Here is a 12462-nt window from a genome sequence, read left to right as displayed (position 1 = left end):
AGCCACTTTGCTGAAGTTGTTTATCAGCTTTAGTAGTTCTCTGGTGGAACTTTTGGGATCACTTAAATATACTATCATATCATCTGCAAATAGTATATTTTGACTTCTTCTTTTCCGATCTGTATCCCCTTGACCTCCTTTTGTTGTCTGATTGCTCTGGCTAGAACTTCAAGAACTATATTGAATAAGTAGGGAGAGAGTGGGCAGCCTTGTCTAGTCCCTGATTTTAGTGGGATTGCTTCAAGTTTCTCTCCATTTAGTTTAATGTTAGCAACTGGTTTGCTGTATATGGCTTTTACTATGTTTAGGTATGGGCCTTGAATTCCTATTCTTTCCAGGACTTTTATCATGAAGGGGTGTTGAATTTTGTCAAATGCTTTCTCAGCATCTAATGAAATGATCATGTGGTTCTGTTCTTTCAGTTTGTTTATATAATGGATCACGTTGATGGTTTTCCGTATATTAAACCATCCCTGCATGCCTGGGATGAAGCCTACTTGGTCATGGTGGGTGATTGTTTTGATGTGCTCTTGGATTCGGTTTGCCAGAATTTTATTGAGTATTTTTGCGTCGATATTCATAAGGGAAATTGGTCTGAAGTTCTCTTTCTTTGTTGTGTCTTTGTGTGGTTTAGGTATAAGAGTAATTGTGGCTTCGTAGAAGGTATTCGGTAGTGATCCATCTGTTTCAATTTTGTGGAATAGTTTGGATAATATTGGTATGAGGTCTTCTATGAAGGTTTGATAGAATTCTGCACTAAACCCGTCTGGACCTGGGTTCTTTTTGGTTGGGAGACCTTTAATGACTGCTTCTATTTCCTTAGGAGTTATGGGGTTGTTTAACTGGTTTATCTGTTCCTGATTTAACTTTGGTACCTGGTATCTGTCTAGGAAATTGTCCATTTCCTGAAGATTTTCAAGTTTTGTTGAATATAGGTTTTTATAGTAAGATCTGATGATTTTTTGAATTTCCTCTGAATCTGTTGTTATGTCTCCCTTTTCATTTCTGATTTTGTTAATTTGGACGCACTCTCTGTGTCCTCTCGTTAGTCTGGCTAAGGGTTTATCTATCTTGTTGATTTTCTCAAAGAACCAACTTTTGGTTCTGTTGATTCTTTCTATGGTCCTTTTTGTTTCTACTTGGTTGATTTCCGCTCTGAGTTTGATTATTTTCTGCCTTCTACTCCTCCTGGGTGTATTTGCTTCTTTTTGTTCTAGAGCTTTTAGGTGTGCTGTCAGGCTGCCGACATATGCTCTTTCCTGTTTCTTTCTGCAGGCACTCAGCGCTATGAGTTTTCCTCTTAGCACAGCTTTCAATGTGTCCCATAAGTTTGGGTATGTTGTACCTTCATTTTCATTAAATTCTAAAAAGTTTTTAATTTCTTTCTTTATTTCTTCCTTGACCAGGTTATCATTGAGTAGAGTATTGTTCAATTTCCAAGTATATGTGGGCATTCTTCCTTGATTGTTATTGAAGACCAGTTTTAGGCCGTGGTGGTCCGATAGCACGCATGGGATTATTTCTATCTTTCTGTACCTGTTGAGGCCCGTTTTTTGACCAATTATATGGTCAATTTTGGAGAAAGTACCATGAGGAGCTGAGAAGAAGGTATATCCTTTTGCTTTCGGATAGAATGTTCTATAAATATCCGTTAAGTCCATTTGTCTCATGACTTCTCTTAGTCTGTCTACATCTCTGTTTAATTTCTGTTTCCATGATCTGTCCATTGATGAGAGTGGGGTGTTGAAATCTCCCACTATTATTGTGTGAGGTGCTATGTGTGTTTTGAGCTTTAGTAAGGTTTCTTTTACGTATGTAGGTGCCCTTGTATTTGGGGCATAGATATTTAGGATTGAGAGTTCATCTTGGTGGATTTTTCCTTTGATGAATATGAAGTGTCCTTCCTTATCTTTTTTGATGACTTTTAATTGAAAATTGATTTTATTTGATATTAGAATGGCTACTCCAGCTTGCTTCTTCTGACCATTTGCTTGGAAAATTGTTTTCTAGCCTTTCACTCTGAGTTAATGTCTGTCTTTATCTCTGTGGTGTGTTTCCTGTAGGCAGCAGAATGCAGGGTCTTCGTTGCGTATCCAGTTTGTTAATCTAAGTCTTTTTATTGGGGAGTTGAGGCCATTGATATTGAGAGATATTAAGGAATAGTGATCATTGCTTCCCGTTATATTCATATTTGGATGTGAGGTTATGTTTGTGTGTTTTCATTCTCTTTGTTTTGTTGCCAAGACGATTAGTTTCTTGCTTCTTCTAGGGTATACCTTGCCTCCTTATGTTGGGCTTTACCATTTACTATCCTTTGTAGTGCTGGATTTATAGAAAGATATTGTGTAAATTTGGTTTTGTCATGGAATATCTTGGTTTCTCCATCTATGTTAATTGAGAGTTTTGCAGGATACAGTACCCTGGGTGGCATTTGTGTTCTCTTAGGGTCTGTATGACATCAGTCCAGGATCTTCTGGCCTTCATAGTTTCTGGCGAGAAGTCTGGTGTGATTCTGATAGGTCTGCCTTTATATGTTACTTGACCTTTTTCCCTTACTGCTTTTAATATTCTTTCTTTATTTTGTGCGTTTGGTGTTTTGACTATTATGTGACGGGAGGTGTTTCTTTTCTAGTCCAATCTATTTGGAGTTCTGTAGGCTTCTTGTATGCCTATGGGTATCTCTTTTTTTAGGTTAGGGAAGTTTTCTTCTATGATTTTGTTGAAGATATTTACTGGTCCTTTGAGCTGGGAGTCTTCACTCTCTTCTATACCTATTATCCTTAGGTTTGATCTTCTCATTGAGTCCTGGATTTCCTGTATGTTTTGGACCAGTAGCTTTTTCTGCTTTACATTATCTTTGACAGTTGAGTCAATGATTTCTATGGAATCTTCTGCTCCTGAGATTCTCTCTTCCATCTCTTGTATTCTGTTGGTGAAGCTTGTATCTACAGCTCCTTGTCTCTTCTTTTGGTTTTCTATATCCAGGGTTGTTTCCATGTGTTCTTTCTTGATTGCTTCTATTTCCATTTTTAATTCCTTCAAGTGTTTGATTGTGTTTTCCTGGAATTCTTTCAGGGATTTTTGCGATTCCTCTCTGTAGGCTTCTACTTGTTTATTAATGTTTTCCTGTGTTTACCTAAGGGAGTTCTTCACGTCTTTCTTGAAGTCCTCCAGCATCATGATCAAATAAGATTTTGAAACTAGATCTTGCTTTTCTGGTGTGTTTGGATATTCCACGTTTGTTTTGGTGGGAGTATTGGGCTCCGATGATGCCATGTAGTCTTGGTTTCTGTTGCTTGGGTTCCTGCGCTTGCGTCTCGCCATCAGATTATCTCTAGTGTTTCTTTGTTCTGCTATTTCTGACAGTGGCTAGACTGTCCTACAAGCCTGTGTGTCAGGAGTGCTGTAGACCTGTTTTCCTCTCTTTCAGTCAGTTATGGGGACAGGGTGTTCTGCTTTCGGGCGTGTAGTTTTTCCTCTCTACAGGTCTTCAGCTGTTCCTGTGGGCCTGTGTCTTGAGTTCACCAGACAGCTTTCTTGCAGCAGAAAAGTTGGTCTTACCTGTGGTCCCGAGGCTCAAGTTCACTCGTGGCGTGCTGCCCACGGGCTCTCTGCAGCGGCAGCAACCAGGAAGATATGCGCCGCCCCCTCCGGGAGCTTCAGTGCACCAGGGTTCCAGATGGCCTTTGGTGTTTTCCTCTGGTGTCCGAGATGTATGTACAGAGAGCAGTCTCTTCTGGTTTCCCAGGCTTGTCTGCCTCTCTGAAGGTTTAGCTCTCCCTCCCACGGGATTTGGGTGCAGAGAACTGTTTACCTGGTCTGTTTCCTTCAGGTTCCGGCGGTGTCTCAGGCAGGGGTCCCTCCGCTCCTGGGCCCTCCCCAAGGGAACCCCTAGAGGCCTTATACAGTTTCCTCTTGGGCCAGGGATGTGGGCAGGGGTGGGCAGTGTTGGTGGTCTCTTCTGCTCTGCAGCCTCAGGAGTGCCCACCTGACCAGGCGGTGAGGTCTCTTTCCCACGGGGTCTGGGAGCAGAGAGGTGCTGCGGGCCGGGATCCGAGGGTCTAAGTCCCATTTTTTTTTTTTTATTAACTTGAGTATTTCTTATATACATTTCAAGTGTTATTCCCTTTCCCGGTTTCCGGACAAACATCACCCTCCCCCCTCCACTTCCTTATGGGTGTTCCCCTCCCAAACCTCCCCCCATTGCCACCCTCCCCGCATAGTCTAGTTCACTGGGGGTTCAGTCTTAGCAGGACCCAGGGCTTCCCCTTCCACTGGTGCTCTTACTAGGATATTCATCGCTACCTATGGGGACAGAGTCCAGGGTCAGTCCATGTATAGTCTTTAGGTAGTGGCTTAGTCCCTGGAAGCTCTGGTTGCTTGACATTGTTGTACTTTTGGGGTCTCGAGCACCTTCAAGCTCTTCCAGTTCTTTCTCTGATTCCTTCAACGGGGGACCTATTCTCAGTTCAGTGGTTTGCTGCTGGCATTCGCCTCTGTATTTGCTGTATTCTGGCTGTGTCTCTCAGGAGCGATCTACATCCGGCTCCTGTCGGTCTGCACTTCTTTGCTTCATCCATCTTGTCTAATTGGGTGGCTGTATATGTATGGGCCACCTGTGGGGCAGGCTCTGAATGGGTGTTCCTTCAGTCTCTGTTTTAATCTTTGCCTCTCCCTTCCCTGCCAAGGGTATTCTTTTTCCTCATTTAAAGAAGGAGTGAAGCATTCACATTTTGATCATCCGTCTTGAGTTTCCTTTGTTCTAGGGATCTAGGGTAATTCAAGCATTTGTAAGTCCCATTTTCTGATCTATGTTTGTGTTTATTGTGTTCCTCATCTCTATAATGTTTTTCCTCTATTTATCGTGGTTATTGTTTTTTGATTGCTACCATATTTTCTTAGAATTCTTTATGGTTTATGGTAACAATGTGAATGTTTATCTTAGTTCCTTTCAAGACTGCACTAAACCTAACCCCTAAATCCATGATTACTGGCAGCCTGCTTCCTAGAGCATGAGGAATCTGTTCCTATTTTCCTGCGTTTCTCATGTTATGTTCCTGCTAATATTGAATCCTGGATATTTTAGGTACAGTGTTCTCAGAGGTATGGAGTCTCGCTCAGTTCCAAGACTTTATTTATTCATTTACACTTGATTGGTGGAAATGGAATAAAGGGAACCCTATGCTCATTGGCTATTCATTCCTGTAATCATTATTTAAAGATTGTGTGTGTGTGTGTGTGTGTGTGTGTGTGTGTGTGTGTGTGTACATAAAAGAGGTCAAAGGAGGATATTGGATGCCCTGTATCTGGCGGTATGGCTAACTGTGTACTGACATCGGTGCTGGGAACAGAACTCTGGTCCTCTGAAAAAGCAGCAAGCATTCTTAATCAATTAACTGTCTCTCCAGTCCATGGTATTGTTTAGTTCTTTATTGTTGTTATTGATGCTGTTGTTATTGTTGCTGCTTGAGTGACATTTCAAAAAGCTACTCTGTACAGTGCTCACCCAATGATTGAATATTCACTCAGATACTTTGAGTTCACCACGTTTATATCCTCTGCCCACAGTTCTGTGTGAGGGGTGGAGCTAATGTTCAGTTGTCAGGTTGTATGTCAGCCCCATGCTTGATGTTCCCCAGTGGTCTGGAGGACTTCCTTTGAGTCATTTGATTTCTCACACAGCTTTGAAGGACATTCTGTAGTTTTTCATTTCCAAGGGTTTCCTATTCCATTCATGGCAGATCTCTCATTGATGCCAGCTCAGACCGAGCTTTTCTGTGTATTTCTTACACGGTTGGTTTTTTTCTCCTAGTGTCCATGTCCGTTTGCATCATTTCAAAGCCATCAATTTGGCTTAAAGCGATAGCTGGTTAGGAAAAGATCATTTGTATTTGAGCATTTTAGTATCTGCTCAGGGATTCATATTCTTTTTTTTTTAAGACTGTGTCATATTTTTATTTTAGGCTATAAAAACAAAATTAGGCAAACAAAACAACAGAAAACTCAAAATAGGTTCAAATGATGTATATTCATCTTTTCCAGGAAAGCAGAAGGTAGGCCCTACCACAAAGAAAAGATGTCATTAATGGAGGTTAACTTTCAACGTACATTAAATACTATCAATTAACGTCTGAAGAGAACCTAGGGTTTGTTCACCTTGCTATAAGCATGAGTTGACTTTTGTTATGTCATTGAAAACATAAAAATGCCTTAAAAATCTCAGTTATTAAGTACGATCTTACTGGAAATTCTTAACCACAATTTTCCTTCCTGGAATGATGTCGTGCCTGTGCATCCCTCTAAACATAACGGAAAGCACAGCTAATGCAGGCGGGCTTCATCCTGTTCTACCAGCTGAAACAGCTTTGGTTCTCTAGGAAAGAAACAGCTACTCCAAATATGTTCAACAGTTGGTTTTCATAATTGTATCCAATAGCTACATGATGAAAATCTCCCAGGAGAACCAGACTGCAGCGACCTGAGCATGCAGTAAAGGGTGGATGCGGTAACGTGGCTGACAGAGCTAGAGTTGGGATGCTGGGTAGAACAAATTGGTCTGCAAAATATTAATTTCCTTTCCCTTAGAAACTTACTGATTCTATCAAGAAAATACAAAACCATAAGGCTGTAAGTAAATGAGTCATGTTTAGGCTATTACAGGGAGGCCGTCCTCAAGGCCAGTCACTGCTCACTGCTGATTCATATTCTTGCCAGAAACTTCAGTAGTTATACTTTTCTTGCAAAAGAGAATGCTTAGAAGAATGGAGGTAGGCAAATGAAGAGAACATTAAGCCCAAATCTGAAGGTCAGAAACCAAGGGGCAAAGATGATTTAGATATGTGGCTACAGTTAGGAAAATGTTGCTTCTTCCAATAACGAGCCGTCAGAATATCCCTTTGACCACCATGCTCGTGTCAGCAGTGACCTGAGCCACCTGACCTGTTCTGACACAAGCTTATTTAGAGCGATTTGAGATGTTTATGTCATGTAACACTAGATCACTGGGGAATAATTGGATGTTACCCTGTCTGCTGATGGCTCTAACCCTAAGTCCTGTTGGGTCTATGTGTATCAAGATCCAGTTTTCTAGCATTCAGTATTTATGTATGGTGTGCTTGTGCGTGTGTGCGTGTGCATGCATGCATGCATGCCTGTGTGTGTGTATGCGTGCGTGTGCATGCATGTGTGTGTGTACATATATAGGATCCAGAAGTTGTAGTTAGGTCTCATCCTCTATCAGTCTGTACCTTATATTTTGAGACTTTTTCATTAAACATAGAAGTCACCATTTCAGCTAGACAAGCTGGCTAGCAAGGGCCCGGGATCTGCCTATCTGTATCTTCCCTGAGCTGTGGTGACTGATATGTGTGTGACTGTATCTGGCTTTATGTGGAAGCTGGGATCTGAACTCAGGTCCCTCATGCTTGTGCAGCGAACAATTTACCATTTTAGCAGTGCCCCCTATTGATTTTCGATGAAACTGTTATTTATAAATACATTCTAGAAACTACTGTCCAGCACTCTAGGGACGCTCACCTGTAACTGGACAAATGCAGTATCAAAAGTTTTCTTCATGAATGTGCTGAGTGTGAAGGTGTCACAGGTGTTAATCATGGCTTCAATCCGGAGATCAGAGAAAGGTACAGGGAAGCTAAGGCATGAGTTAATTGTTGAGGGCTAGTTAACTAGATTGAAAACAAACACCGATGTTTGATAAATAGGAGGGCACAATGACTTAGAATTCTCTAGGCAGCCAGTACATCTGAGTAGGAAACCAGATAGGTCTGCTGGGGAAGTGGAAAGGGCACCATATTACTGAAACTTCTGGATAAAAGCAACACCACCACCATCTGCCTGGTCATTTCCTGGGCACAGTGATGGTGTTTGCTTTTCTCTACAGGGGGAATTTTACTGTTTTGAAGTGTTTATTCAATTTATCATCATCTGTCCAATAAAAAATAAATGCTTCCAAATGTTTAATCCAAATAAAATTTTGGATGTAAATCAGTCATATTCCAGTAGGAACTGTTTAAGCAATTTCTAATATTTCCTTCCCTTGGTCATTGAGACCTTACATTTCAGCTTGAAAACTTGAGTTTAAGAACATTTAATCCCTTCAAGCTCGGGGACGCTTTTCCTTCACCTTACCTTGTCTGAGGCCTGTATCATCTTTCACATCGATAAAGTGATGTCAGCTTCTTCTTCGGATTTACTGACGAACATTAAAACGCACTAGGTGAAAGTGGCGTGTCCAACATTGACGACATTAACTTATTTCAAACGAAGGCAAGCAAGTGCAGCATCAGGCGCTTTGACCTCACTGTACCGTGGCAGGAAGTGAATGGCATGTAGAGGAAGTCAGGAGCTGCGAGCCCCACAGTTCATATCACACCACGGCATCATGTTAAGATCCTCCAGGATCAACCATGGCCATACACGTGGATGGGCATCTTAATGTGCACATGATATTACCAAATAGAAGAAATCTTTATACCTTATTGCCTTTGTCCTGAAGCTGTGATCTTAAGATCAGAATTTGGTGTATATATATATGTTTTATACTGTAAATTTCTACATGGAAAGTGGCAGTCTCATGCTCACCATTGCTTAGATTTTAGTGTAGGGTCTTTGTTGGCCTAATGTTGGAGCATTTCCCTTTATGAAGTGATTCATGAAGTACAGTAAGAATAATCTTATCAAGGTTACTACATATTATTATTTTATAGTAGTATGTAGACCTGGTTCTCTAGGTTTCCAGGCTAACTTCGAACCCACCCTGTAGAGTTCTGTAGGCCAACTGACTTCCAGTCTGTGCTAATGCCCCCCGCCTCTGACCAAGTCCTGGGATTATAAAAGAGAGCTGGATTTGGACGCAGCTTTAAATGGAAGGAATCAGAATGAAGTAAAACGCAGAAGAGCTTAAAAAAAAAAGACTTCTGTCCAAGTTGGTCCCTTTCTATTAGGCAGCAGAAATTATTTGGATTCATTCCTACTTTCTTTTTCTTTTTATGGTTTCAAGGAGTAGCTGCAGTCCATTCTGCGTCCTTCTCTGTGCACCGAGGAGCCCTTCAGGGGTTGTGATTCAATCCATTTTCTGTGCTGTCACTTTCCACACTTAGCCCCATTCATACTTGGAAATGCATCCACTGCAGGAGAGTTCCTTGCTTGACTTCTTGAAGAAGTTTTCCCCTCTGCTTTCTCCGGGTGCATTCTTGTTTGTTGTTGTTTTGTTTTTTTTGTTTTCTCTTGTTTTCTTCCTGTTGGTGGATGAAAAAGAGAAATAGAGAATCATTTGGCTGTGTGTATGAATACACATAGGATGATACTTTAAGTTTTAAATCTGATTTGTTAGGAGGGCATAGTTCTGAACTTTATACTTAAAAAAAAAAAAGAAGTGTAACTGTCTGTCGCAGCTAACATGATGAAATAGCATCTAAATCTCAGTGTCCTGGTGCACACTGGTGACCCAGTACTGTGGAGGTGGGGACAATCAGATCCCTGGGGCCCCTGGGCATTCGACTACTTGAAGATCTTCAGGCCAGTAAGAGACATTGTCACCCAAAATAGGTGGACAGCTCTTTATTAACAACTGCCAAGGTTGACTTCTAGCCTACATGCACACACACGCGCGCGCACACACACACACACACACACACACACACACACACACATTGTTCACATGCATACTTTTACACACAAAAGTTATACACACACATACAAAGCAAAAAACAACGATAAAACATGTTTTCGTTATTATCAGAAAAACACTAAATGAAATCTATGAATGTATACATCTACTACTTAATAGATATGATGCTATAAATATTTTACATGTTTAATCCAGTATCTTTAGGAGGATTACGCCATCACCTGGGGATAAACTGTTTAATATTGTAAAGACTATTTGAGTTACGGTTTAGTCGGAAGACAAAAAATTGTCCAGGAATTTGTGTAAGAAAAAAAAAAAACTAACACGATGAATTATTAACCCTAGAGAGGAACTGGATTATCAATACAATATCCGTCATCTAGTGGGGGCTAATAACTAAAGAACTGAGTAGAGCAGATACAGGGAGTGAGGCAGGATGCCAAGCAGGCCACAAACAATAGAGAAGATTGCTCACCCTAGCCTGACATGTCCTTAGAGACCATTCAGTTCCAGCTCAGGGAATGGTGGACAGTACTGAGGTGCCAGGCCTGTGGATCTATGTAAAGCCACTTTCTAGGGTTTGAGAAGAGCCTGTGTGCAGGGGTGTTAGAGGAGGATGCTAAGGAAACTGTCCTGCTTGCCTGATGTCTACATACTCAGGCACGTGTTGAGACACATCCCAGAACTACAGCTCTGCATTCCTGAGGTTCCTCCATTGACCTCTGAGGTGAATGTTAAAAGTCAGGCCCTAGCCTGACAGGGAAGACAGTGAGGGCTGGTGCTGGAGCTCTGAGGTGGTGGACTAACAGATCTGCCTAGCAACAGATCTCTATTCTAATTATGTAGAACTGCCTTGGCTTATTTGCCAACTCCCCCCAAAGAGAGTTTTAACAAAATAAAGAAAAATAAGAGGAAAGGAAAGAATCAAACATAAGAAGGCATTCCATGGAGGTTTTCTTCAATATTTCTTCTTTAATGAAAACCTAACTAATGCTGTGCCAGAACAGTCACTATTTTCATCATTAAAACATTCTAATTTTATCATCCCCACCTCTTTCCTAACCCTCCTATGTTTGATTTACCCTGCCCTACCTTCAAAGCCTCCTCTTTTTTTTTTAATTGTATTTTTTATTTACATCTTAAATGTTATCCCATTTCCTGGTTTCCCCTTTAGAAACCCACTATCCCACCCCACCCCTGTTTCTATGAGGTTGCTCCCTCACCCTCCCACCCACTCCTTCCCACCCACATGCCCTGATGTTCCTTTACACTGCAGCATCAGGCCTTGACAGGACCAAGGGCTTCTCCTCCCATTGAGGCCCAGCAAGGCCATGCTCTGTACATAGGCAGATAGAGCCATAGATCCATTTCTATGTTCTCTTGGGAGGGTGGTTTAGTCCCTGGGAGCTCTGGGCAGCCTGGTTGGTTGATATTGTGGTGTTCTAATGGGGTTGCAAACCCCTTCAGCTACTTCGGTCACTTCTCTAACTCCTCCATTGGACCCTGCCTTCAGTTCAATGGTTGACTGGCAGCATCCTCCTCTCTATTTGTAAGGCTCTGGCAGAGCCTCTCAGCAGACAGCTATATCAGGCTCTATCAGTCAGCACACACTTACTGACATCTAATCTATATCAGATAGCTATATCAGTCAGCACACGCTTACTGACATCATCAATATTGCTGGGGTTTGGTGGCTGTATATGGGATTCATCCCCAAGTGGGGCAGTCGCTGAATGGCCTTTGAATCTCTGCTCCACACGCTGTCTCCATATTTCCTCCTGTGAGTATTTTTGTTTCCCCTTCTAAAAAGGTCTGAAGTATCCACACTTTGGTCTTCCTTCTTCTTGAGATTGATCTGGTTTATGAATTGTCTCTTGGCTATTTCGAGCTGTTGGGCTAATATCCGCCTATCAGTGAATGCACACTGTATGTGATCTTTTGTGACTGGGTTACCTCACTCAGGATATTTTCAAGTTCTATCCAGTTGCCTTAGAGATGAGCTATAAAAATCTTATGTGATACTACCTTAAAGATCTTGGACAATTCTTTGTTAATTACAAGTGTTCGAAGAAAAAGAATCTTGGTATATCTGTTTTCTGTTTTCTGGTTTTTATGTTAAAATGTTAGACCAGGGATGTTAATTCTTTCTTTATTACCAGCTTGTAAAACTTTGTATTAATTCAACATTTTGCCAGAATAGTCTGATTTTGCTCCTTAATGGCAATTTAAAGTATTCAGTTGTGTTGTAGAATTTATAATGTAACGTTGTTCATTATGTATCTTAATTTTTATGTAGCTTTGGCAATCACTGCTGTAGACGATAGGATCTGAGCCCAATATTGACAAATCTCTGTAAATTTTTGTCAGGACTATATAAAGGATATGATTTTAGTTAAAGTAGTTCTGACATAGGTCAGTCCATGTTTTGATTATATCTTAACACTAAAATTGTTAAGTAGTGTTTAGTTTTTATCTTTTAGAATAAATATGTAAGACATATAAAACGTGTGAAAATTAAAACAATCCTCTCTCTCTCTCTCTCTCTCTCTCTCTCTCTCTCTCTCTCTCTCTCACAGATAGTGAAGGAAAATATTCTGAAGTAATCAGAAAGTCCAGTGCTATTGAACTATTATTTACACTCTATCCTCCTCAAGGTGCCAGAGTGAACGCTGGCACAAGACTGCGGTCCACGTGGCTGAGACCCTTGGTGGATGGGGAAGAAGGCTATAAGTACATAGGTAAGATGCTTGCTTTATTTCTGATGAAAAGGAGGAAATACTATGTCCTGCTCTAGGGCTCTCACCACCACCTAG

At 41.2% G+C, this 12462-nt stretch overlaps 1 protein-coding gene across 7 annotated transcripts in view; it reads left to right on the top strand.

The window, feature by feature from the left end:
• LOC134483165 (IQ domain-containing protein M-like) overlaps positions 1–12462 on the top strand; it is a 249989-nt gene that overhangs the window by 182516 nt on the left and 55011 nt on the right. For all 7 annotated transcript variants that reach the window (XM_063278429.1, XM_063278428.1, XM_063278426.1 and 4 more), the window contains one exon: positions 12226–12387. In XM_063278429.1, coding sequence (XP_063134499.1) covers positions 12226–12387 — 162 coding nt within the window. The remainder of the gene's footprint in view (positions 1–12225; positions 12388–12462) is intronic.

The sequence above is a fragment of the Rattus norvegicus genome, chromosome 19 (genome assembly GCF_036323735.1).
Source record: "Rattus norvegicus strain BN/NHsdMcwi chromosome 19, GRCr8, whole genome shotgun sequence".
NCBI lineage: Eukaryota > Metazoa > Chordata > Mammalia > Rodentia > Muridae > Rattus > Rattus norvegicus.
This window is presented reverse-complemented; position numbering and strand designations above follow the sequence as displayed.